This window comes from Pelmatolapia mariae, linkage group LG23 (genome assembly GCF_036321145.2).
Source record: "Pelmatolapia mariae isolate MD_Pm_ZW linkage group LG23, Pm_UMD_F_2, whole genome shotgun sequence".
Taxonomy (NCBI): Eukaryota; Metazoa; Chordata; class Actinopteri; order Cichliformes; family Cichlidae; genus Pelmatolapia; species Pelmatolapia mariae.
In genome coordinates, this window is record NC_086246.1 from 23,238,163 (window position 1) to 23,265,692 (window position 27,530).

General features: G+C 43.0%; 1 protein-coding gene across 4 annotated transcripts; it reads left to right on the top strand.

Annotated features, from left to right (window-relative positions):
- Positions 1 to 27,262, top strand: als2b (alsin Rho guanine nucleotide exchange factor ALS2 b). 4 transcript variants are annotated; one of them, XM_063465740.1, is made up of 35 exons: positions 1 to 164; positions 446 to 555; positions 934 to 1,082; positions 1,298 to 2,283; positions 3,531 to 3,846; positions 8,252 to 8,426; positions 9,158 to 9,254; positions 9,547 to 9,624; positions 9,708 to 9,944; positions 10,039 to 10,210; positions 10,309 to 10,498; positions 10,588 to 10,653; positions 10,755 to 10,959; positions 11,264 to 11,395; positions 11,511 to 11,639; positions 11,784 to 11,807; positions 14,325 to 14,395; positions 15,651 to 15,717; positions 15,797 to 15,993; positions 16,095 to 16,160; positions 16,266 to 16,364; positions 17,563 to 17,727; positions 17,839 to 17,950; positions 19,187 to 19,264; positions 19,354 to 19,487; positions 19,575 to 19,739; positions 19,824 to 19,941; positions 20,374 to 20,531; positions 20,717 to 20,833; positions 20,924 to 21,100; positions 21,202 to 21,259; positions 21,663 to 21,724; positions 21,831 to 21,980; positions 23,328 to 23,424; positions 23,507 to 27,262. In XM_063465740.1, the coding sequence occupies exons 2-35, from the start codon at positions 536 to 538 to the stop codon at positions 23,543 to 23,545; spliced, it is 5,106 nt and encodes a 1,701-aa protein (XP_063321810.1). In that variant the 5' UTR covers positions 1 to 164; positions 446 to 535; the 3' UTR covers positions 23,546 to 27,262. The 4 variants fall into 4 exon arrangements, with proteins under 4 accessions (XP_063321810.1, XP_063321812.1, XP_063321811.1 ...); XM_063465742.1 differs by having other exon boundaries at positions 10,755 to 10,917; XM_063465741.1 differs by lacking the exon at positions 11,784 to 11,807.
- The last annotated feature ends 268 nt before the right edge of the window (positions 27,263 to 27,530 follow it).

Genomic DNA, 27,530 nt, shown 5'->3' on the forward strand with positions numbered 1-27,530 from the left:
CCTCCTGACAGTTGGACGATCTTCAGCGTGTCAACATTACAGAAATGAGCAGCAGACAGCGTCTAAACACGCTAACTACCGCGTGTGTCAGCGACCTCTTTACGTGAACACCTCGAGGAGCAGCGCAGACGACCGGCTGGTGAGGAAATGTATCTTTAAAAAAGGTATTTTTAAAATCCAGAAAACAGAGCAGCGACACCTGTGGTTTCAACTAGCTCTGTGGCTAATCAGCTAATGTTATCTACCAGCGGCTAATAACAGATGCCTGAGGAGTTTTAAGGGGTTAAATACATAAAAATTTGCCCTTAGCACTTTTATTGTGACATCCCAGTCTGTTGGCTTGAGTTTCAGGGGTTTCCTTCTAGATATTCCCCCATAGTTCAGTCACTGTGACTGCGAGGTGGCTGGACTGATAATGTTTGACTGTTTGTACTTTTGCTTTCAGAACCTCAATTAGCAGCAGCGGCGGCAGCAGGAGGAGGAATAGGAGGAGTCCTGAATCTGACATGCTGATAGAAGAGTATCAACCCCACTGATGGAAACCCAGAGTAAGAGGTAGGTCTACCCAGAGTCATCCCCCTCCTAGTTCTCTGCAGGATTATGCCATTCAGCTGGCTGCCTGTGATCACCATGTGACATCGCCTAAGGATGGAGTTGTTGTGCTCACTTCTGCTTTCACTGACAAAACATCTGTTGTTCAGGAGAAGTGAGGGGCGTGGGGATCAAACGCCTACCGAGGCGATTTGTCTGCCTCTGCTCTGCTTTATCAGCCACCCACGCACCTCTGATTCTCTGTCGTGTTTTTCCTCAGTTTTGTTAGATGAGGTCCTAAATACAGAATACAGTACCCAGTTCCCTACATTTCCTAGGGAAGGATCCTTAGACTTCCTTTCTAATTCACTCTTGCTAATTTCTACGATTTCTCTCCCCCAGCTCTTGGGACGATGGCGGCGGCGGCGAGCGAGGACTGCTCCACTCTTGGAAGGGCTACTCTTACAGCGTCACCCCAGAGAGGCTGCTACTCCCCCGGCCGGTCCTCCAGGTCGCTCTGGGTTCGCAGCATGGCGTTCTCCTGGTGGAAGGTGAAACTTCTTTTTCTTTTGGAGGGACATGTTTATGACTTGTCACAGAGTCATAGTCGATACTTAAGCACATCTTCATGAATTCATTCTGTCTTTACTGTTTGTATTGATCAGAAGTCATGCTTTTATGTTGTGATTTCTAATTCTTTATTCTGATGTTTTTGGATAAATCAAAGTTAACCCACACTGATTGTCTGTTGTTACATCCTCTTCAGGGGGACAGGTGTACAGCTTCGGCGAGTTGCCGTGGAAGCAGAGTCAAGTGCCAGAGCCAGCCAAACCGACCCTGGAGAGCGCGCTCAGTGGGCAGCGGGTGGTCACAGTCGCAGCCGGAAGCTTTCACAGTGGGGCAGTGACGGAGGATGGCGGCGTCCACATGTGGGGGGAGAACAGTGCGGGACAGTGCGGCTTGTCGGGCCTCAGCACTGTTCCCAACCCAACTCCTGTCGCCGTGCAGGACTTGGACACTGTCACTGTCCCCCCGCAGACGGTGCCGGTGCTGGAGCTGGCTTGTGGGGAGAAGCACACCCTGGCTCTGTCGGTGCAGCGTGAGGTGTGGGCATGGGGCAGCGGTTGCCAGCTGGGCCTCAACGCCGCCGTCTTCCCTGTGTGGAAGCCTCAGAAGGTGGAGCACCTGGCGGGCCGGTATGTTTTACAGGTGGCCTGCGGGGCATCTCACAGCCTAGCTCTGGTGCGCTGCCTGGGGTCTCACGATGGCCACCGACCTCATGTGGACAAATGTGGGAGGTGTAATGAACTGCTCTACACCATGACAGACAAAGAAGACCACGTCATCATCTCTGACAGCCACTACTGCCCGCTTGGCGTGGAGCTGACCGAGGATGACGGAAAGCTGGAGGCTCCCACCCCAACCACAGGTCTCAAAACATCCCCATCAGAGCCTGTCCTCCCCTCCTACACCTCAAAGTCAGAGTCCCCGGCAGTGCCTACAGTCGCTGACCCCACCTCTGTCCCCTCCCAACCTCAGGCCTCTGAGGAAGGGGAAGCATCTTTGGTTAATGGCATGCTCCAGGTCTCAGACTCAGGCACCTTGGCTCTATCTGGAGGTGAGAGTGATGCTGTTGCCGGGGCCAAGAGCTCACCATATCCAGATGAGCAGGCCGTGAAGGACTACCTGAAGAAGCTGTCCGACAACACACAGACAGACACAAAGGCGAGCGGAGGGCTGAATGCTCTGCTGGTGAGCAGCGTGACAGTAGAGAGGAAAAAAACAAGCATTCGTTGTTTTGTTTTTTTTGATTCACTAAATCTGCTACTTAAATCTATTTGAAGTAGATTTTGAAATGTCTTGTTAGATAATCGTGAGATCTATATCAACCAAAATAACTGAGCAGGCTTGGTCGCTGCTTTTATCCTTTAATGCAATAGTACGTGAAAAATCAGACGCCATGATTGCTGGAGTGACTTCAGCTTGTGGTTTACCTCCCCCTTTTGTGAACTTCGAGAAGACGAGTTTAAGCTTCAAGTCAGCAAACGGGTGGGTCTGAAACATCAGTGGAGGAACTTCCTGCTGGAACACAGAAAAGTTGCTGCCAGTTTCGCTTCAGACTTCCTCTGTTCCAATATAGGAAGCAACAGCTATGGTTTAGGAGCAGACTCCAGCAGGTCATGGGGCCATGTTGACAACTTAATCTTAAACTTCTCTAACTGTTTCTGGATGCTTTTTGTTAAATATTTGCTTGTTCACTGTAATTTGAAGTCCGGAGCAACTGATTTTAGAAGTAGAAATAACTGAGGAATGCCCTTCGTGAAGTTTTAGAGTTAAGTGGTCATTTAAAAAAAAAAAGAAAGGAAAAAAAAAGAAAACAGCAAAAGTGGTGTTTGTGTGATTAATAAGTGTAAAAAGTGTAGATGCCCATAGGTGTTGTCACCAATGCGTACAAAAGTTTTTTGTGCAGCCATAGTCAATTTCACCTGTAGACTGTATAAAACATGGTGGAAGCTTGTTTCCACTTCCTGTTGACTAAAATGTAAACATTTTGAGATGATAAATCAGTGACAGAAACAAGCTTCCAGAAAACATAGAAGAAACTTTTAGATGTGTGGGGAAAAGTCAGACGCACTGCTCATCACCACATCATGGTTTTGTTTTGTATGGATTCTAGTTAAAATAAGAAACAATGCATCATACACGATATGTTCAAGGATAACTGGAAAGTTCAAAATCTGGCCATTAGGCTAGTTGTTTTATTCAACTTGTGGCTACGATAACTGCGTGATTTTTGACAGTATTTGTTTATGGATTCTAAAATGCTGCCAGTGTAGTTTGAAGCCGTTTAAATGCCAGAACAAAAGCATGAGGATGGGAGACCACCACTCTCTAAAATCTAATGACGGCTTTCACTCAAAAATTTATTTGAAAAGTCACAAAAAGCTACAAGCTACATCTTCCTTTAAACTTGTGACCATGTTTCACTTCTCTTCCAGCCCTCAACTGGAGGACTGATCTCCTCCACCCCCACCTCGGCACTCAACAACCTGGTTGCCTCCTGCGCCTCTGCAGTGGGCGGGCGGGTGGCCTCCACCTACGAGGCCCTGTCCCTGAAAAAGATGATGAACTTCTACCTCCCCTCAGGGGCCTCACGGTCAGGAGGATCCCCTGGAGTGGTCGATAACTCTGCTGAGCGTGTCCGCCAGGAGGACTCCATGCAGGGGAAGAAGAGCTCCAGCACAGGGGACATCCGTGAAGAGGAGGCAGAGGGTCTGCGGCGCCGCCTCTCGCTGCCAGGGCTGCTCTCACAGGGTAGATACGCTGTTCACCTCTTATCCTCCTCCTATGGCCTGCTGCGTAAGTACGCCCTGTGCTCGTGCAGGTCGAGGGCAGTCCGTGCACGCTTCAGGCTTCATTATTGAACTTGTGAGCTCAGTGTTGTGGCATGCTTCGTGCCCATGTGATGTTTCTGTCATATTCAGCACAGTGTCACCTCCAGCCAGTCCATTTCTGATTGGCTTTAAATATCTGTGAAGTGCACGTTTTGTTTTTTTACATGAACCAGGCCTGATTGATTGTAAAGATACAGATGACTTGTTTTGTTCAAGGTTTTTAGGAGTATTCTTGTGTATATGCAAATGCACTTACCAGTATACTGAGACCATTTCTTTTGAAGCTTTAGTGAACAGTAGATGGATCAACTGAAGGTCCAGATGCATCTCTCGTGGAATTTTTCCTAATGTTTCCTAACGACATGACTTTCATATTATTTTAATTCACTGTAGATCCTTATTAGACCCCCACTTCACAGCATGCCAGGATTTTTAGGAATCACCTTCTTTGTGCAAAAATACTGTTTTCTATCAGACTGTGTTATCTTTCAGATTTTTCATAGATTTAATTAAAGAAATAGCGACATACAGTAACAAAGTGCCTAAAGATAAAAGAATTTAAGTTGGATCTTGAGTTGCAGGGCTCGCAAAATCGCTAGCCCGACGTCCCGGGGCTAGCGATTTTTCCAGTCGGGCTACTAAAATCCATTTCAGCCCTGCCCGTCGGGCTATCATAGGAAGGAAAGATATGTCAATGCTTTTGCATTCTTTCGCAAATGTAGCTGAGTAATTATGTCATCGGCATCGATGAGCCACTGTCAATATGTGACACATTGAAATCGCGTTTGAATTTGCGCTTGTTTTTTGCTTTCACTTTCACTTTGCGATGCGCAAACTGTGTATAGAGAGCAGCAGCACTGATTGGTAAGTCACAGATTAATTGCGCACCAATTCCTCTGGCATCGTCTTATCAATCGTTAGCTTACTATCAAACATGACAAGTGAAATCTCCTGCAGCAAGCTTAAACATGTGATAGAGGTTGATTGCGCAGAGAATTGCTGATCGTTATGTAAGTACATGTGTAAAAGCAGATGCATTTACGCAGGTATTTTAGTTCTGCAGAGCCAAACAAGACAGAAGGGGCAGCCAAAGAAAAGCCTTCCACAAAACGGAAAAGTTATGACAAATCAGACTATGAGGCAAAAGGAAAGTGCAGCTTTTTTGGTTTCATGGACAAAAGAATTTATGTGGCTGGAATATGACGAGCTAAATAACATAATGTTCTGCCGGGTGTGTTGTGAGTTTCCCTCGATTTCTGAGTCGACAAGCGCCTTTGTTACTGGGACCAGTCATTTTAAGAAAGACCCCATCAGAACCCATGAGAAATGCAAGAAATGCATTATTGCTCAGTCTGCAGTATCTTTCCCAGAACAAACACCAATTGCAAAAAACATACTAAAAATAAACCAAGCATAACAAGAAGTCCTGAAAAAGCTGGGCTTTTGGGCTACCAAAACCTGACAGCGTGCTATGTTGCAAAGAGTGAACTACCATTGGCAAAATTTAGCAGTCTTTGCAAACTTCAAAAAGCAAATGTCCTAGATCTTGGTTCCACTTGCCTCTTACCCGTGATTTCAGTGGAAATTTCAGATTCAGGATCTGACACAGACTGATTCATGTTCTTGCAAGTTCATAGAAATTTCTGTTCAATTAGAACCAAATATTTGAGTTGATGATTGTAATTTGTTGTTGTAATTTGTGTTTTAAATATTTTTAGACTGATGTTTTGTTTCCTTTACAATATTATACATTAAAGTATAATATTGTAAAGGAAACAAAACATCAATCAAAAAATTGTCCTCTTTTTTTTATTCGGGCTACTTAAATTTATTTTGGGCTACCAAAAACTGACGAGTGCCTGCCCAAAGGGCTACCAGGGATTTTGAAATTTTGCGAGCCCTGAGTTGTCTGTTATGTGTACATGCAGCACCGGTTCATCCCTTGACTTAGGAGTCTTCTTTATACTTGAATGATTCATAGGTCAGTTTTAAGTGGCTGAACAAACAAAAAACATTCCTCTGAAAATGGTCAGGTACAAGGACTGGAATGAAAATGAGTGAAAAAGCAGCAAAACAAAACCTTTGAAGGACCCTCAGAAAGCCTGGAGAACTGTTGCGCAAGAGCACTTTAAAAAATGACAAGAAAGTCAAGTCATCTGTTTAATGTGTGTGACTTGTATAAGAGTCAAAGGTCACTACGCCACTTGTTAATTATTAACAGATGTATCCAAACAAATGGATAACGCACCAAATACACCCCCCCCCCCCCCCCCCCCCACACACACACACACACACACACTGAAAAACTCACATAGACATCAATGTTTTCATTGGGGAAAAATATTTTTTTATATTTTAGTTCTAAAAGTAACCAAAGCAAAATGCTGCTTGGGTTGTAAATGCTTCATGTTAAAATTATCACCTCCTCCTGGCAGCGTGTTTCACTGTTCTAGAAAACGGCAGCAAGAACAAAAGGATTTAGCAGATTTAATAGAGCAGAATGAAGGTTTTAGGTGTGATTTAGAGAGAATGGTGTTTGGTGCATTATGGGAAAGCCCTTTGCTTCTGAGTGACCCCGAGCAGGAATTAGATGGATGGACTTTCCCTCTGCCTGTCTGTCTGTCATCATATCTTTCTTTCCTCACTGAGAGAGCCTGACACGGTTGGCTATAGATTTCATCATCGGTTTATAAGCTGCCATCTTATGAATGTCGGTTTTTAAAGACCTGATAGATAATGTTTGATGAGGAAACCCGACGAAAAACTGCCAGACGAGTTCACACAGACATTTTACACGTGCTATATGCCAACAACCAAATCAAGAGAGTTTGGTCAGTGTAGGTGATTATCTTTAGGCCAATGAGAAAGAGTGGTGAATTAGAGTGCAAGCAGGGTGGAGAAGGTAGAGATGAGTGTCAGGATTGATTTGTGACAGAAGGATGGTGACAAGAGTGAAAGAGAAGATTTAGGAGATGGTAGTGAGACCTGCTATGATGTAGGATGTAGGTTTGGAGACGGTGTCACTAACAAAAAGACACGAGGTTAAAGGTGTTCAAATTTTCACTGGGAGTCACCTGGATGGACGGATTAGCAAGGAGTACATCACAGGGACAGCTCAGGTTCAGCGGTTTAGAAAAAGTTGGAGACGCTGAGATGGCTTGAACCTGAGAAAAAGAGGAAGACCTCAGAGACTATTCACAGATTTAGGGAAGGAAGACATGCAGAGGGTTGGTGTGACAGAGGAGGATGTTAGAAATGGAGCCAGATGTAGGCAGTCACTGTGGCGATCCGTATAGGAAAGAAGATTAAAATGAAGAAGACAAAGATGTGGGTCTCCAGAGTGGAGAAGGTTTTGCATTGGACGCATGGAGGTAAACAGCCTATCTGCAGCCTCAATGCAGGGATGGCTTGGGTCCATATGCATTGTTGAAACCATCAACTGTCAACTGATAATGATATTTGGCAAATTTGCATTCATAAAGAGTGGCTGGTGCTGGATATCAGTTAGCTGCTGTCTGGATATCCTGATAATTGATCCCGTTTCCACCAAAGACTAAGCTGACTAGCTGCTTTGTTCCACAATTGGCACGGCAACACTGATGTGTACTGTGACGTTCTTATGTGGCTAACAACCAGCTGATTTGGATCACCTGGTCTGGAGATCGCAAAGGACACCGCCTTCTTCTGGACTTCCTGTACGTCTGCACGTTCTTTGTTTTTGTTCAGTTTAAGTTACACAACGCTCTCACCACCATCTCACCATGCTCACATTTACATGACTGATATTTGTGGTAAAGGCTTGTGTTCTTTCCAGTTTTGTCCTAGTAGCCCTTAATGTGCCAGAGCATGCTGGGAAACTCCAGTTAGTTACACCCAACAGCTAAAATGCTGCACGTGTTGCTAATGTTGCTAACCTTCTTGAGAAGCTTTAAAGCAGGGGAGTGATGCACTTCCTGCCTCACACATACAACAAGTAACCTACAATAACCTTTTGACTCGGGACAGGAAAAAAGTTTGACTTTGAAAGTTGACCGTCTGAATTTTTGGATCTCAGGGCTTCCATAGTGTTTGTCATTATGTTAATGGCTGATGTGTCTCTGTGCAGGCTTGCCTTTCTTTTTAAACTCCTGTTTGTTTGTCTGAACTTTACACCCTAAACTGATTCTCATCATTTTATTATCTCATAAAACATTCAGCTATAACTTTTTCATTCAGCCGGAAGCTAGTAATTAGAATATTAAGAACTGGAAAATAACAGAGGAAAATACTGAAGCTGTTTAAATGTCTGTGCAGTGGACAGACCTCTCTGTTTTTGACTCTTGCAGTGTCACCGCGACTGCTAAGGAAAACCGGTCGTCCCAAAATGCGAGCGGTCGCCCTCACCCCGCTGGGAGGGGCCGTCCCCGAGGACCACGAGGTGCTGCCCACCCTGCAGACAGAGGTGTGGAGCTGGGGCCACGGCGAGCATGGGCAGCTGGGACACGGAGACAACCTGGCCAGGTAGGACACACCTGTCACAGTTTATAACAGGATGTCTGGACCATAAAGGCAAATGTTCAAGGTCATAAAACAAAACAAAAAAATAAAATTAAGCCACTTCACTACCAGTCTTTATCATTATTTTTTTGGGGATTTAACACCGATTTACATTGTTAACTTTGAAAATAAAAACTCAATGACTCGCCTTCGGTAAACACACATAATAAGTACAGATTAGAGCCTATCTAATATATCAGCCAATATTAGCTATTCGCCGATATGTCAGTTTTGGCCGTTTCCGATAAATTAAAGTAAAAAGGTAAATAAAGAAAAGGGTTTGATGTTGCATAGTTTGCCCTTTAGTGGACACTTTGCAACACGTGGTTTGAACGCCACAAACAACAAGCAGCTGATCTGAGGAGTCGTGCCAAATGAATAATCCAGGGCTTGTGACAATGAAAAGAAAAATTGCTTTTAAACTGTGTTGTCAAATTATGATAATAAAAACTCATATCTACACCTAGCAAATGTATTTGTTTAACAGAAAATATCGGCTGATATATCCAGTTGTTTGATCACCAAGTATCGGTCTCAAAAATATCAGTTGTCCTCTGATACAAAATTTTTAGGCTGGACATTTTTAGTTTGCTGTTGTCTTGACAATGCACTCACGTCTGTGTTTACATAGCATGTCATTAACTCTGATATAAACGGCTGCTCTCTGACCAGCAGTGTGTTGTGTGTCTTTGCAGACTGCAGCCGCTCTGCATCAAGAGTCTGAACAACAAGGAGGTGGTGCGGGTGGCAGCCGGCGCTCACCATTCCCTCGCTCTGACGGCTCAGTCTCAGGTTGGTCATTGAATCGAAGTAGGAACTATATTTTAAAAGGATGAGCAGTTCTACATCAACAGTTTTGACATTAAAAGGACAAAAGCACAGATCAGCAATGTCTTGATCATGCAAAACTAAGAGGTGGATGTATATCAATAACCCTGACGCCACAGTGACCAATCAGGATCCAGAAATAAGCATGAAAATAAACCTGCTGTTGGCACAGAGCAGTGACATTAACCCTGTCAAAGCAAGTAAAAGCCCATAAATTGGAGAAACTTTGCCTGTGTGTGTGCTTTATACCTTCCAGGTGTTTTCATGGGGCAGTAACAGCTCTGGTCAGCTGGGACACATGGAGTCACCGAGCACCGTCCCCCGCCTCGCCAAGGTCAGGAGACCACCACTCTTTTCCCGTTCATGCACATCAATCATGTAAGTTGGTGTTTTTCAACATCTGCTTTCCTTATCCAGCTGTCAGAGGGGATCCGAGTGTGGGACGTGAGCGCGGGAGAGAGGCACACACTCCTGCTCGCAGACGGAGACTGCATCCAGCCCATCATTTACTACAGCGGGCAGCAGGTGAAGGAGGGCGAGGAGGAGGGGGGTAATGAGAAGGAGCTGCATCAGCAGGGAGGAGGAGAGGAGGAAGAGGAGGAGCAGGCGGGGGGCTACACCCAGCAGCCTGTTCTGCTGCCCTTCTGCATGAACGTACGTAGTTTAATGCTACATGTTCTTACTTTTAGCTCAGCACTTAGCTTCAGGTTGTGTGTCGATATGAGTGTGAATGTGTTGTTTTTCCCAGCTTGGTTATGTGAGCAGTGTGTTCGCGGGTGGGCGGCGGTGCGTGGCACTCTCTGACAGGAATGTGATGGGCTTCATCGCCAGCCTCCACGAGCTCGCGTCAGCTGAGAGGAGGTTTTACTGCAAGCTGTGTAACATCAAGTCTCAGATCTTACGCCCTCTGCTGGAGCTGGGTAAGAAGGACACATCAGGAAGACGAAGGTTTTCCCAAAGTTTAAAAAAGTTTTCAGCAGCCTTGATTTTCTTCTTTTCCTATCCCATCCTTCTCCAGAGTCTCTGAGCTCGGCCCTCGGGCAGGTCATCTTCGGCCTCCTGCAGACACTGGCGAGCAGGTTTGGCCGGCTGTGTCACCTGACTGGGCAGCACGCCACCAGCCTCACTGCTAGCCTGCGGCGTTGTCGTGAGGTCAAAAGCCTTCTCATCTTGGAGCACACCAGTATTTTCCTCGACTGTTACAACGAGTACGTGTCCAAAAACAAAACACAACTTGAAACATTTGCTAAGAGTTTAAATCCTTTAACGCTTTTAGCTTTTGTGTTTACGTATGAAGTTACTGCAGCGCCGTCGGAAACTTCCAGGTGATGGGAGGCTTCCAGGCTCTGACCAAACCATCCATGTGAGTGCACACAAACAATTTCTACATTAACTCCACATGTTTAAAAAAGAAAAATGAAAAAGTGAATCCTTTATGATAAATCGATGGTGATTTTCTCGTAGAGACATGTTTGGGAAAAGTCCGGAGCTGCTCCAGAAGCTGTCAGAGTGCGGCGAGGAGAACCTCACCACGGCCGACCTCCTGGTGGTGCTCTTCTACCTCCCTTCACGCCACCTTCACGAATACAGCCGGCTGCTGCTCAAACTGGCCACCTGCTTCGAAGTGGTAGGTGGAAGAAACACGAGCAGCAGCGCATGTGACCTCAAAGTTTGTATTCTGTTATTTCCTCTTTTTACTAACATCATGTTTCATCTTGTGTTGTCATTTCTACACAGTTTAATCTCCTTGTTTTATAGTAACTTTCATATTTCTAACAAGTGTTTGGTGTTTACACAGCCTTCACTTTCCTGCTTAATAAATACTGGCATACAGGAAATTATTTGTATACTTACAAAATATATAAAGATGTTTTTGTGATATCGAAAGATATAATCCTTATCTTATATAGGTTTTAGATTTTTGGCCTAAATTAACTACTTTTTTTGTTTGTTTGTTTTTGGGGGTTTTTTAGTGTTCCACTGAGTACCAGAAGCTTCAGGACAGCTGCTCCAAGTTTGAAGCTTCGGTCTTGCAACTGAAGCGAAAAAGGAAAGAGGCCGACTACACTGTTCACTTCTGGAAGATCTTTCCTGGAAAAATGACGGTAAACTCTCTGTCCTCATCTTCTGTATCATTGCTCGCACCAAGCCTTCCACGTTCAGTCCCAAGGTGTCATGTGACGCCCCATAATGCCGATTGGCATCCTTGTTTGTCGTCAGGACTCTCTGCGGAAGCCTTACCGGCGGCTGATCTGCGAGAGCAGCAACAAAGGTCTGACCCTGCAGAATGCCGGCAGGTTCTCTGTCAACTGGTTCATCCTGTTCAACGATGTTTTGGTCCACGCACAGGTTAGAGCCACACGGACACACGCGCTCACACTGAACGCTCCCGTCACTTCTTCGCCTCTTTCACCTTTATGAAGCCATCATATTTCAGACACTGTAACCTGGTGTGTTTCAAGCGTTTGTGTGTGCTTGCCTCCGTGCTGTCAGGGCGTGGCGCCTTGTAAAAATCTTGTAAGTATGCGGCCAGCAGCAAAACTCAGCATAGCGACCCCAACTCACCCTATCTCCCACCTCCTCCTTGTTTTGTGTGTGTGTGTGTGTGTGTGTGTGTGTGTGTGCGCTTTGGGTTTTGGGTTTTTTTTGTTTTTCTTGTGGGGGGACAATGTGGTCCTGTTGGACACACTTACTAAGGTGGACCCCACCCCCCAAATATCTGAATGAGTTTACGTTAGTGATGCACCTGTGCTACAACAAATATCAATAATACTTTGTAAACGACCTGCAACTGAGGGTTTAATTCAACTGTAATTAAAAGATATTTTGCTGTATTTTACTTGAAATTACAATTTAATGATATTTACCTACAAACACTTAAAGGTATGCTAGGATAGGGGGTAATAAGTCAGGTTTTTACAGGAAACAAAGAGATAATTATACTGATTATATATAAAATGATTATACCAACAGTTATAAAATATTTTTTTAAGCATATGAATAAGTTCCAACACTTTACAACCGTTTGAAATCAGACCGAATAATTTGGGTAATACTGATTTTTTTTTTTTTCTTTTTCTTTTTTTTTCTTCCGCCCTGTTCATTGCGCACAGAGATTTCTCCAGAATTTCCAGATTCTCTGAATATCCTGACGATTTTCTTTACTGTAGATGTGAGACGGTCATAGTATCTGCAATTTTACATTAAGGAGCATTGTTCTGAAATTATTTCACATTCAGACAAACATTTTTTTCGCAGATTGGTGAAACACTTCCCACTTTAACTTCTGAGGTGCTGTCTTTCTAAGACGCTCTCTTCCTACCCAGTCTGCCAGTTAACCTAATTAAAAAGCAAAATATTCCTCCAGCTGTTTTTTTTATTTTTATTTTTATTTTTTTTTTAAGTACCACTTACTTTTCCAGCCTTTTGTTTCCGTCCCACCTTTCTTGAGACTTGTTGCTGCCATCAAACTCAAAATGAGCTAATATTTTTCATGAAACAGTCAAATGACTTCAAATTAGTTCAAACATTTGATATATTTTCTATATTCTAATGTGAGTAATAATGTGAATAGCAAATCATTTCTTTTTTTTTTCTTTTTTCTTTTTGGGGGGGTTTGCGATAAAGTCGGTTGCATGAGCTCAATGGAAGGCAGCTATGTTCTCTCTGCTTACAAACATTTACGTGCATGCACAGAAAGACAAAGGAGGAAATTTTGTACTAAAAAATTTAAAGAACTTTTTGAAACGCACACGTGTTTACAGCGGTTTGCCTCGTGTTTCGCACTCGTTGAGACAATATCAGAACCTGCGGGTGCATCGCTACCTAAACTACATGAATATGTCCACTAATGCCCAGCCTCCATCCCCTCCTCTGCCCTTCGCCTGCTCCCCACCTGTGGGATTCTGCTTGGAAAGATGAACAGACAGTAACCAAGGCTCTTTTAAATCTGCTCTGACACACTTCTGTTTGTCTTCCTCATTGGAGTCTAAAATCTTTCATGTTAAGTTCTCCTTTCCCGGTAAAGGCTTGGTTTCTGCTGTTGGCTGAAAGCACAAATCCGTTTCCATTTAAAGTGTTAAAATACCAACAGTTCCTGGTTCACTTCTCCACAGCAGTTTCCTTTCCCCTCTCCTTGCTTGTTTTCCTTTTTCATTCTCTTTAATATTCTTTTCATTCCTCTTCATCATCTCTAATGTGATTGTTGTGTGCATCTCGGTTCCCCTCCTCGCTCCCTGACTGGCGCCTCCCTTGAATCATCCTCGTCTTGTCAGTGTTTAAAAAGCCAGAAATGCACAAACAAGTTTGACCATTTTAGCGCCTTCAGCAGCAGCTGTTAGCAGGACGGACAAAGTGGTGTCTGAAAGCAGAAGACCCGAGTGAGAAGCCAAAAAAAAAAAAAGGATTAACTTCCTCTTTAAAGATGTGAGAACGACTGCTTTAGTCTTATGTTTAATCTTGGGTTTCTATTTTAAGCTTAAACATGTTTTTATGCAAGTTAATATCAATATTGCCTAATTTGTACTTGTTTATGAGCCTGAAATACAAATAGTTGATTTTTACAATTATTCTTTAAAAAGAATAAACTCTCTCTGCTGTTATTCTCAAAACAGTGGATCCAGAAGTAGAATTGTAGCCTTATAATCATCGTATTCTCATAAAAAGCGGGATTATGATGCCTGATGTTACCAGTACAGTCTGAAACAGAGTTACTGTAGTGCAGGTCACTAAAAAATGACAATAACAATAAAGAAAAGGTAAAAAATAATGGTGTTTAAAGCAAGCAGTGGTTTACAGATATAAAAATGTGGACTTTATGATGTTGTCGTTCCCAGTTTGCTTGTTCTCCTTTAAGCGTCCCAGTCGTTGGTGAAGTCTGTCGATCACCTAATGTGCTCATTCGTAGTGGTTGGGCTCATGTCGCTGTCTCTCTCACTCACCGTCAGTGGCTATATTCTCTTTGATGCCTTCTCTTCTTGTCTCTCTTTTCCATTTTATCTTGTTATCCTCCCTTCATCATTTTTTCTCCCCTAGTTCTCCACCCATCACATCTTCCCTTTGGCCACGCTGTGGGTGGAGCCGATCCCAGAGGAGGACACGGGCCTGTAAGTTTGTTTAGTTGCAGCTTTTCTACGATAATTGAAGGAATTTCACAGGGACCTTTTGGAGTCATTATTACACAAACCTTATCTTTATAATTATATTTAAAGTACTTTGCAGAGGTTTTGAGCCAGGAAACTATGTTGCTAAGAAAATGGGTGCACTGAAAATACATGGAAATACAATATATGCCTGAGATATATGAGAGACTGAACCCTTCTTAGTCAGGCCCAAAACCATGACAGAGTCACCACCCTTATTTACATTTAAAATAAAAAAAAGTAGTTTTAAACTTCCTCTTTAGAGAGCCTGAGGTATGAACATTACATAAGAACTGGATTGAAAATCTCCTCTGATGGAGTGATGAATCCAAATTTGACATTTTGGGCTCAAATCCTCTGGTCAGTGTGCAGGATGGAGGTCAGGAGAGAGGTACAACAGTAAGTATCTGTAAAATACAGTGGAGGCTCTGTCACGGTTTGGAGCTGCATTTCAGTCAGTGGTGTTGGTGATTCTGTCAAAATTGATGAATTACAAACACAGAAATGGACCATCAGACTTTGATCCACCGTACAATACCATCTGGAAAGCATCTGATTGGTGACAGCTTCATTTTTCAGTATGACAATGATCCCAAACACACTTCCAATAAAGTAAAAGCTTTGATACCTTAATAGGAAAATACACAGTGGAACACTATCAGTGGCCTTCGCAGAGCCCGGACCTCAACATTATTGAATCAGTGTGGGATCATGTTGACAGAGAACAGAACAAAAGGCAGAAACATCCAAAGAAGAGCTTTGAATGTCCTTCAAGACTTTTGCACAGCACTGTATTATATCTACACAACTATTATTACATGGGCACGTGAAGCAGAGATACTATTCCATTCTTTCTGGGAAATACTTGAATGTTTACATTTTGCTCAGGGACCCCTCAGTAACTCATCATCAGCAGTGAGGGCTGGATCTGACCGAGAAACAGAGGGGCATTGCATGTTCATCGTAAAGCATATTCTTCTTTATTATCCTTTTATGCCATAATAGGAACCATAGTTTTCAAAATGAACATCATGATTTATTCACTAAGATTTGAAATTAGTGACTTGGATCATAAACTCATCTGGAAAGTGTTTACTGAGGTGTAATCCAGGGGAGAAGTAGGGTCATTTTGTCATAACTCCATGTCTTGATCTTTCCTCACTGTTGCATCTGTGTAGTTTTTATATCGTGGTAAAACAAAGGGTATCTGTGCATGTAGGTATGGGTTAAAGGTGATCACTCCTGAGGAGACGCTCACCCTGCTCGCCTCGTCTCCCATGGAGAAGGTAAATCTTTAAAAGCTGATGTTTACCTTTTTAAAAACTCCATTTCTATTTTTGAACTGGGCTGTTTGTTCATTCTTAGGCCAAGTGGCTTCGTTCCATCAACCAGGCGGTGGACCAGGCCCTGAGCGGAAAGGGACAGGACGCTGCGTCAGGCAGCTCGGTGCAGAAGTTGGAGCCTCCCATCTCCAGAACGGCTTCGTACACGTTTTATAAGGAAGGGCGACTGAAGGATGCGACATATGAGGGTCGCTGGCTGTCTGGAAAGCCCAACGGCAGGTTGGATGTTCACACTATTGCATTTACACTTCTAAAGATCATTTTACTTCTATGTTGAGAAATTTAAAGTTTTGTTTGTTTGTTTTTTTTGCTTTTCTCAGAGGTGTTTTGAAATGGTCTGATGGGAGAATATATACTGGGGCATTCAAGAATGGACTAGAAGATGGGTGAGTGCTGGAGCCTAAAATCTCCTAGCTGTTTATGGTAATTGTTCAGTTTGTGTGTGGGTGTGTAAGCCTGAGAGCGTGATTTATCACCTTTTGTTTATGCAGCTTTGGTGAGTTTGTGGCCCCCAATAAGACGCTGAACAAGAACGACCACTATCAAGGTTACTGGAAAGATGGCAAGATGCACGGCCTGGGGACATACAGGTGAACAGCATGAAAATTTATGATTTTCAGCAGCATGCCCTTTATTATTATTATTACTATTATTATGATTACGATGATGTTTGGCTAGATTTAATGCACAATTCTGAGTTCATTTTGGATTTCTAATCCACACACGGTCTAACGTATACATACATGCTCAAGTATATACATGCATTCACTTACAATGCCTTTAACCTAATAAGGCTAAGACCTATTAACTTCTCATTAGTGATTATGATTGACTACAACTGGTAGTTTCTCTATACGTTTGCCTCATTAGTTTGAACAATTCTCAAAACAATGTGGACGTCACCAGCATCACTGTCCACAGTGAAGAACATCACCATGGACTGAGAGGGTGTTGATCAAAAAAGAAAATCAAAGAAAATGCCCACATAGACGAGCCAAATGCCTTCTAGAGAAAAGTTTTATGGTCAGACGACACAAAGATTTAACTTTTTGACCACAATGACAAGACGCATTTTTGGAGGAGTAAAGGTGAGGCTTTCAAACCTAAGAACAATGTGCCAGCTGTCAAACATGGTGGGGATATCACCATGCTCTGGAGCTGTATTGCTGCCAGTGTTACTGGTATCGGTGGTACTGGTATATTGCACGAAGGGGAAGGAATAATGAAGAAAGAATACCTCCAAATTCTTCAACTCCATCTCAAATCATCAGCTAGACTGTTGAAACTTGGACACAGTTGGGTGTTCCAACAGGACAATGATCCCAAACACACATCAAACCTGGTTTTATTAAATGGATAAAGCATGCTAGCATTAAGCCTCTGGAATGGTGTTCCCAAAGCCCCAACCCTTGAAAATTTGTGGACAATGCTTAAAAGCCGGATCCATGCCAAGGAACCAAACAATGAAATGTTGATTGCTACAAAAAGTGTCTGGTCGAGGTGCAGTATATATTTGACCCTGTGTGTGCTTTCTTTCTTTCTTGTGAAGATGAGCTAACTATCAGCAACCATATTTAAACATACTTACAACAGTTTTGAGGGAGATTTCTCATTAGCAAATGTTGTCACCTGATAAAAGAAGTTCTTCTTGCTTGCTTTCCTTAAAATCAGAGACGACGTAGGAAGCATTTTAGCAGTGAAATTTCTAAATAAAAGAAGAGATTGAGGTTCAGTCATAGATGAAACAGCTGTGTTGTAAGAGAGCACCCTTCCTCTATCTGACTGCAGGTATGCCAGCGGTGAAGTTTATGACGGGTCCTTTCAGGAGGGCGTGCGGCACGGTCACGGCATGCTGCGCAGTGGCAAACTGAACACCTCGTCCCCCAGCGTCTTCATTGGCCAGTGGCTGCAGGACAAGAAGACCGGCTATGGAGTCTTTGACGATATCACCAAGTATGCTCATTCCCACACGCAGACAGTTCTTTTGCCTATAAATTTACTGGCAGCTTTCTGATATTACACATATGAAGGGATAAACAGGCTGCTGTCTTGTTTGCTTTCCAGAGGAGAGAAGTACATGGGCATGTGGCAGGACCACCAGCGGCAGGGCACTGGAGTGGTGGTCACCCAGTTTGGCCTGTACTATGAAGGAGCTTTTAAAGACAACAAGATGATGGTGAGCAACTCAGAGGTTTTATCCCCAGTTGTCTCAGTGTGTCACAACAGCAGATGTTCTTCAGTTTTTATGTTTTTTCAAAGCACATCTGTCGGTGGGCGTATGACATTAGTCTGTGTATTTTCCTGTTATTTTTGCTGTCTCACAAGCAAAACTATTCAAAACAACATTTTTAAGCTTAAGAAAATTAAACGCTGCTTAAAAATATTTTTTTCCACAGTTCTGGTGATTTTCCTTTTGATGGAAGGACAAAATCATTTTTTTTTCATATTCAGGAAAAACCCTGAAGTAGAACAATTTAAATCATTGAGTAGTATAATATTCAGTCATTTTTGCAAAGATTTCTTCTTCATTTTCCTTCAAATATATGTGGATGATGTAAGTACCAGAGCTGCTTTTTATTAAATTCTCAGTGGAGCTGGGCATCATCAGAAATGCCGGAAGGAAGGAAGGAAGGAAAGCAATGTTCACAGACATGAGGTCACAAAGAGATGTACAACAAAATAGAATGAATAAAAACAAAGAATAATCACAATATAAGTGTAATAGAAAATTAAAATACAGGTGATAGCAATACAAAATAAAGTTGTGACATAGAAAAGATCATTAAAAACATTTACTATCATTAAGATTCTCAGCAGTAAGCCTGGTTAATGAACAAGCTGTCAGCTGCTTTTTAGAGTCAGATAAACGTAGATGTGAGAGGTACGAGTCTGTCATGAGGAACAACACATCCTGAGCCTGTCATCGAGCCGCAGTGTGTTTAGTAAGAAGCTGAGATCTGTCCATTGTCCGTTTAGGGCTCTATAAGTAAGTACAAGAATTTAAAAATGTCTATTTTAAAATCTAAGCCAGTAAACAGAGCTTTACAGGAAGAAGTACAATGACATAAATGTGTGAGTAATTGTCTCCAGTTCAACTGGAAAAAGGAAAAACAGTTTACAATTTAAATATGTTCCTTAAATGAAAGAAACAGGAATCCCAGAGATGAAATAATACAAACACATAATGCAGAAATGTCACATTTACAGATTAAAAGTGAGCTCATTGGATGTGCAGTCTGTGTGTTCTTGTAGCAAACACTGTAACAGCAGCTCCGTCAGTTTCAGCAAAAACTGAAATAAATTAACATTTTTAGTGCGCTGATTGTCCGGGTTCACGTCTCATTATATAAATGCATATTTATATGTACACATAATAAATGTGTGTTTAAAATGGGAGATGATGATCTTTCAGGGCACCGGTGTCCTTCTGTCAGAGGACGACACGACGTACGAGGGCGAATTCTCAGATGACTGGACCCTCAGTGGAAAGGTAACTAAATATGAATACTTTTAATTTTTTCTTCTAAATCTAATACCGAGTGCAGGTACTCAGTATTAAATGTCCTGGCTCTCCCTCAGGGCGTGCTGACCATGCCCAATGGTGACTACCTGGAGGGCTCCTTCAATGGTGAATGGGGCTCTGGTCTCAAAGTGACGGGCTCCTACTTTAAACCACACCTGTTCGACACCGACAAGGACAAGACCCAAGCCATGTAAGCTCATGAGTGGTCTCATGTTTGTTAAAGCAAACTTTTAATTTGTCTGTATATACTTTATATTGTTTGTTGTTATTGCGGCAGGAAGCTGGGTCATCTGTGTGTGTGCGCCGAGGATAAGTGGCCGGCGGTTTTCGAGGAGTGTTGGAGTCAGCTGGGCTGTGAGGCTCCGGGCCAAGGGGAGCCCGAAAAGGCCTGGGAGAACATCGCTGTGGCCCTCACCACCAGCCAGCGACACATCCTGGACAGGTACCACCTTCTTATTGGTCATAAAACTTCCCGTTGAAGTAGAAACATCTCGAATCTAAGATTCCCAATGCTTGTGCATCCCAGTCCAGAGATTTTGTCTCGATCTCACAACAAAACGCTGGAGAGTCTGGAAGTAATCCCGCAGCACGTAGGGCCGATCACCATGGACAGATACAACGCCATCCGCCTCTACCTAATCAAGGTGGGTTCACCGAGTCAACGAAGTAAAAGTACCAGTGGCAGTAACAACTGCTGATATACTAACCTGCAAACAGGTTTTTACTGTAGTATTCAGAGTATATTGGAGCTCTTTAACTGGCTGCAACTAATGATTATTGTGCTGATTGATTTTTTTTCTTGATTAGAGCGTTCATTGACTGGTTTGTAATAATTCAAACAATCATGAGAAATACGACCATAACAACATAAAACTGAAAGTCCTAAATGAATAAGTCTACACATATACTTTTAACAGCTAAACCTCAAAATCATTAACGCTGAATAAAAATGAATGGGCAGCAAATTCTGGTCGTCTTGTTTTCCTGATCAGAGTGTTGCAGAGCATTAAAGGAAGTGTTATCAATGAGATCCCTGAGCAGGCACAGCATTGACAAAATGATCCTTTGTCCTCCAGGCGTGTGACACTCCGCTGCACCCTCTGGGTCGGCTGCTGGAGACCCTGGTGGCGGTCTACAGGATGACCTATGTGGGTGTTGGCGCCAACCGTCGGCTCCTGCATCAGGCCGTCAGCGAGATTAAATCTTACCTCAACCGCATCTTCCTGATTGTCAGGTAGTCACTGTGAATGGATGCTGTCCTTCATGTCTGCATAACAGCCAAGATAGCCTCATAATGTCCTCAGGCTGTCAGTAATGCGGAGAGGAGGGGGAACTGTGAGATGAGCTTATTGATTTCAAAGGCAAATAAACATTTCTCTAGATGACTCTACACAATTTTATTCTATGTTTTTGGTTCAGATTTTTATTCCCAGACCTGCCAGAAGAGGGCGGTCTAATCCCAGAGCCAACCACCGACCTGCAGGAAAAGAATGAGCCCGATTCCACTGATGCCCTACCGGAGTCTCCCAAACCTGCGTAAGGATGGATCCACGTCGCACTGCTGCCCATATCTCCGGTGAGCGGGCTCTGGTTATTAACGACTTCCTCTGTGTGTTTGTGTTTCAGCCGCGTGGTGAGCAGCTCGGCTCTGCTGCTTCCTGTCCTGCTGCCCCGTCTCTACCCGCCGCTGTTCACCCTCTACGCCCTGGACAAAGAGAGAGAGGACGACGTGTACTGGGAGTGCGTCCTGCGCCTCAACAAGCAGCCCGACCTCGCCCTGCTCGCCTTCCTGGGCGTCCAGCAGTACGTCAGAGCTGGACATGCAGCTGTAGAAGAGTTTGTTTTTATTTTATGCAGATCCATAAATACTACTACTTCTTCTCCTTCTGTTTTCCTCCTATCAGAAAGTTTTGGCCCGTTTCCATCCCAACATCTTTGCCTGCGCCGGGCGAGAAGCAACAGGTATCATTTTGTTCATATTTTCCAAAACTAGCTCAGATGTTTTGGGGCTGTGCTGACATTGATTGGTTATTGTTAATTTCTTTTAACTTTTTTTTGTTTTGTTTTGGATTTATTTGTAGTTTTACTCAATCTTAAGTTAGATATTTGCTAATTTACACATGACACTGTTAAAGACAATTCATCTTCAAAGGTAAAAGATCCTGTTTAGTTCATTTTTATGATGGGTTTAAATTGATAGGGATCCCTCAGTTCACTCTTTTAAGTCTTCTTACTGTTGTTAAGAATTTTATTTCTGTAGTACTTTTTTAAAGACAAAGGGGATGAGGGTTGTTTGTATGTTGTTTGCATCCATTATTTTTATAACGATGTAAAGCGTGTTTGTTCTGCTGTGCGACTCGTCCAGGTCATCCCCAGCACCAAAGACGCCTGCTTTGCTTCTGCGGTGGAAACACTACAGCAGATCAGGTACAGCTCCATTCAACGGCTTCTAATACTTCTCCTCTAGAAAATAAAGCAGAGGGGAGGGGCAGTGGTTGGTTCCTTCATCTAGAAGTCCTCTTTTCCTTTGCAGCACAACTTTCACGCCATCAGACAAGCTGCAGGTGATCCAGCTCACATTCGAAGAGATCACACAGGAGGTCCAGGTGCTTCTGAAGCAGGACTTCCTGTGGTCCATGGACGACCTCTTCCCTGTCTTCCTCTATGTGGTACTACGAGCGCGGTGAGCATTGAACCACAAAAAAAGCACAGTAATGCACACATTTACAGAAATAAATGGTGATAATGAGGTGTGGGCAGAAACACAAGCAGTGGAGAATGGCTTAAAAAAATGCAAGGGCTTTTGCTATTTTTGTAAGCATAACCAAAAATTTTAGGTTTCCGCTTCTTAAATGTGTAGATTGTTCTACGTGATGGTGGGGAAGGCAATTTTAGTCAATAATACTGATGTTCAACTTATTCGAAGACCTACACCCATCCCAGCTGCTCTCAAATGACTTGACAGTTGTAGCAGATCAGTGACATGCTTCACAGGACGGAGTTTGCACTGTAAACATGAGAAAATGTACACTCATTGGCCACTTCATCAGGCATACATGATCAACTGCTCATTAATGCAAATATCTAATCAGCCAGTCGCATGCTTTTAAGTATGGAGACGTGCCCGAGTTCAAACTGAGCATCAGAATAAGGAAGAAGGATCATTTAAGTGATTTTATGTGGCATGGTGGTTATTCTGAGTATTTCAGAAACTGCTGATCTAGATTTTTCCCGAAAACATATTTTGGTCTCTAGAGGTCAGAAAAAGAGAAAATAATCCAGTGAGCAGCAGTGAAAATGTCTTGCTGATGCCAGACTCCTTCATACTGATAGTAAAGCAACAGTAACTCAATTAACAACTTGTTACAACCACGTAAGCAGAAGACCACATCGACAGCAGCACAAGACCACACCAGGTGCCACTCCTCTCAGCTACTAACAGGAAACCGTGGCTACAAATCGCTCAGTCTCACCAAAATTGGACAATAGAAGACTGGAAAAACATCATCTGGTCTGATGAGTCTTGGTTTCACCAACATTACAGTCAGAATTTGGCCTTACTGCCTCATATCAGTGTTTCAGGACCAAAATCTCTAAGCAATGTTTCCAGCACCTTGTTGAATCTATGCCATGAAGAGTTAAAGAAGCTCTGAACCAAAAAGAGGGTCCAAACTTGAACTAGGAAGGTGTACCTAATGACCATTTGTGGTATGAGAGTGTGGACCGTATGTCCATGCAGTACACACATACACATGAGAACAAATGTCTTGGATTGTCTTTTAGCACAGAGTGAGTCATTTTATATTTGTCAGATAATCCATCATCAAACATGGTCAAGAGGTTCAGCTCAGTGGCTGAAATGAGGCAGAGCAGAAGAGCTAGTGGCTACCGTTTGCTAGGTCCACATATGGCGCCTCACGGTGGACTCTTTTAGCGTCACAGCCTTGGCACAATACGAGAAACCGGACATGACGAGCAAGGAGCAGATCTGACTCAAAGGTTGGCTTTTTTTTTTTCTTTCTCTCTTCAGTATCAGGAACCTCGGTTCTGAGGTCAGTCTGATCGAAGACCTGATGGACCCCTGCGTCCAGCACGGAGAACACGGCATCATGTTCACCACCCTCAAGGTAACGCACATGCAGCTCACGCTGCTTCGTCTGCAAGCATTTCAAAACTTTTAGGTCACTCAGGTGTCTCTCCCCCCTGCAGGCCTGCTACTACCAGATCCAGCATGAGAAGGTCACTTAAGACGAGACCGCTGCTACATCCTCGGTGACCTTCATGCTGCTGCTTTTCCACTCCCCTCCTCTCAGCTCCAGTAGCCGGGCATGAGGATGACTGACAGGGAGGAGGAGGGGTCATAAGAACAGGTCGTCGAATGCTGTTTGGACACATCCCGTCACAGATCCTCCCTCCCTGAAACACTCATCATCCACAGGTGATGAAGGTAGAAATGTGGCCGTGATGACAGACGCAAGCACAGTCGCACCATCCATGTGGGTGGAGTTGGGGAATAAAGATGACTGTTATTAAATCACCTTTAGCAGGGAGGGAGTGCAAAGTTTGTCTGTGGGATACCGACCTCATTTTTTCTCCTTAAAATTTTTAATGTTAAAAAAAAAAAACAGTAAATCTGGAAACATGAATTATTTTCAGTGAAAGCTACATGAAGAGGAAGTAACTCCATAAACTGTGGATTCATGAACTTTATAGTCTGAGATGGATGCCTACGGTTAGTGGCTGTTATGCACTGCAGGGGGGAGACGGTCCTGAAGGAAGTTTTTTTTTTTTTGCAAGTAAAACTGACACTCGTTCAAAGTTTCTTTGGAGAGGATTTATTTGGGCGAGCTGACAGCCCCTTTTCATGCTGTATTTAAAGAAAGAACGTGTTACAGCATCAGTGAACGGACCTGAATCTTAACAGTTGCTTATAAAGATTTTTTTATTTCTTCATTTGAAGCACAAGCTTCGGCCGGATTGTTGACTTGAAAGCGTACTCACACGTCCTCTGAACACAACCTCAGACTGTTACATTTAAAATGCGTATCCTTCCTCTGGCCTTTAGTGCATACATTATTTTGGTGTCTGTTTTTTGGGGGATATCAGCTGTAGAGATGCTCAACTTGTGGTGCTCAAAGCAGCAAAGCAAATGCGTTTAAATATCTTGTAAGTAAGACTGAAAAACCTTTTGTTTCACCTCATCTCGCCTCGCATCACTGTCAGTCACAGCAGCTGCTGACTTGATGAGGATTTAGTTGCTTTTCATGCCATTTAGCAGCTTTTTCTCTCTTTTTTTTCCCTGCTTCTCGGCGTCTTGCTTTCCTGCTGCAAGCACAGTGTGCTCCTTCTGAGTGAGCAAGCCGTGAGGTTTCACAGAGCAGCAGGTGTGGTGCACAGTGTGATAAGCAACAGTTTCCCACAGTTCTAAAGCATGAAAAGTGGTATCTAAGGTAAAATCAAAAGCGACTTCACCACCACTTTGGAGTCTTTGGCTCAATTACAGAAGCAAATTTGCGATCATGTGGGTCTTTACCTCTCTGTGATCTGAAAATACCTGAACTCATTTTCTGACATATCATCAAAACAGATCCTGAAAAGACTTTCTGGAAAAAGCTTAATTTACTTCCTGCTTCTGCTAACACCAGCATGTTACTGGTTACAGAGCCGTCACTTTAATCGTCTACACAACAGGTTCTGTTACCATTAACGAGGCTTCAGAAATGATGTCTAATTTTAGAAATCATGATCTGGGTATTTAAAAAAAAATGGTGGAACTATTTTCTTTGACCACCTGCAGACCAAACAAGCTAACATTAGAGCTCAGCCAAGCGGCTGCCGTCCATGTTTATGTCCCGTCACATGATGCTTCTTTCTGCACAGGGATCCATTTCCAGGTGTACTGGGAGCAGTGGTGGTTGGAAGAACGAACATAGTTCCTGTAGTCTAGAAATTGATGATGAGTTTTCAAGACTTCTTAATGCCTTGAGCACCACAAGGTGTGCAGTGCCACCTGGTTTGTTTTATGTTCATAAGATTAAAGAGAAGACCTATACCTTCAGAGGAAACGATAAAAAAACAACCAGCACTGCAGGCCAGAGGAAAAATATGTATTTAATTTTTTTTAAGATGAGCTATTCATTATTCAGTCCACAGAAATGTCTTTTCATTGACAGCGTTTTGCAGGAAGTGTCTTTGGTTTGTATTTCTGAGCCCAGTGTTCGCAGGACAGTCTTACAACTCTGCAAGGAGGTGGTAGGAGGTGGAATTTTGGCGCTTTTGGAGAACCTGTGTTGCTCTTTATTACAGTCTTATTACACACTAATAAAAAATAACAATTTGAATCTTTAATCTTAGGAGTTGAGGGCAAGATGTGGGTTTTTTGTTTTTTTTTGTTTTTTAAATGTTATTCCCAAAAAAGCTGAAAATTCCTTCTGCTTTTTAGAGATAAAAGTTTTGTTTTGTTTTTTTTACAGTACAATGACCGTTGTACAATTCACTTATGTTGTATTAATGCTACCTGACGGCTTGTTTCCACTCTTTCTTACCACCTGAGAAGCTTTCTCGTTCATCAATGCTTCATTTTGAGCAACAAGCCATCCACTTGCTCACTCTGCGGTTACACTTTTTAGCTTTATGCAAATCAGCAGTGTCTGTAACCTTGACCTAATGTGAAGACATATTTAGCATCTCCTTTGTTCATTTCTTGTTTGAAATGTTTGCAGAAACTAATTTTGCTGGATTGTTTGTAGAAATCATCCTTTAGCAGTATGCAGAGACTTTTGACTTGTATGCTGCAGAAAGCCTCAAATATCCTGACAGTGTTTCTATTAATCATGTGGAGGCAGGTCACACAGCCAAGGAAGGAAACTAACCACCAGCTAAAGGTCTAAACCTCACTGATCTGCAAAATAATCAATGCAAGCGGTCCAATGTGAATTCTGATTTAATCACAAGAAGGACAGAAATGTGTATTTTGCCTTTTGCGAGTGATGTCTGAGCCGAGAAGCAGGCAGCTTTAACGTTGCTGTTATAGATATAATAGAGTTCAAAGCTTCACACCATCTGCTAATGCTGCTCCTCCCCCCCAACCATCAGGCACTGTTGCTTACTTGTGATCTGCGTCACACATGCCACTTTAAAAAGGGATTAAGAGGGGATTCTTTCTTTTGTTGCTGTTCATGCCCTGGTCTGATAGTTTCGACAATAGAAATGGCAGCAGATCAGAGGTAAAGCCGCTGCTCTCGCCCTGCAGGATATTCGAAAATCAAGCAGAAAATTGTTTGTCAGAGGTTGTAAAATTTAAACCTGCTCATGTGAACTTCTTATACTGTTGAACCTAAACTGACATGTGGTGATGTTGCTGCTTGTATCTGAGGTAAAGTGTTGTCCTCACACGTGCAGTAAAAATCATTTTATAATCTTCCGTCTGTGTTCATGAGCCCAAATGTTCCCGATCCTCGTGGAAATGAAGCAGTATTGTCTTTTTTTCGAGTTCACAGAGTTCATCCCTAGAATGCATCCTACACACTTTAGCCTTTGGGTTTAACATTTATTTGATGTTTAAGCCAGGCTCTGTTCTTATTTCACTGACTAGAGAAGGCGCCCTCAGGTGTTCTTCAGCATCATCTCTTGTATATTTTATTCAGCTTAAATTTGAAGGCTGACATGATTCACTGCTGCCTATGAAAACAATTTTTCTGACAGTGACACGGCTGACTTTGAAACCAGATTACTGATGTAGTGGTTGTTCGCACACTGACTTTATTCAGTCCAGACTGGGTGGAGTGTTTTTGTGCTGAGTGTAAACTGAAGGAAGCGCTGATGTTTGAAACCCTGCAACTGGTTAACTAACTGCACCAACGGCTGTTTTGTCAACGGGCCCACCTGTGTCTTTTGCACAATGTCAAACGTGTTGTACTTTTAGTTGATAACAAAGGGCAATAAAATCATTTTGGTGGAAATCCGCTTAGATGTTTTGCCTCCATTGTCTGTCTTCCTTCCTTCCTTCGCACCCACCTATTGTGGAGATGTTGCTGCACTCAGGCTACTCGACTCTGCTACAGCGACTTTTGTGGGAGGTGAATGAATTCTTCTGCAAGACATTTCTGGCTCGAGTACCTACGAGAGGACCTGGGTGCTGTGGTGGAAAAGCAGCTAGTGATTGAAAACTTGTAAATGAAAATGCTATTCTACAAAGTAACGTTTTCCAAATTTGAGTTTTTTTTTTTTTTTT

Excerpts from the sequence above, each read along its gene's own strand:
- als2b (XM_063465740.1), top strand. The coding sequence starts at position 536 with ATGGAAACCCAGAGTAAGAG. Across the intron at positions 9,945-10,038 it reads TGCTGCCCTTCTGCATGAAC|CTTGGTTATGTGAGCAGTGT; the intron begins GTACGTAGTTTA and ends TGTTTTTCCCAG. Across the intron at positions 19,942-20,373 it reads TCCGCCTCTACCTAATCAAG|GCGTGTGACACTCCGCTGCA; the intron begins GTGGGTTCACCG and ends TTTGTCCTCCAG.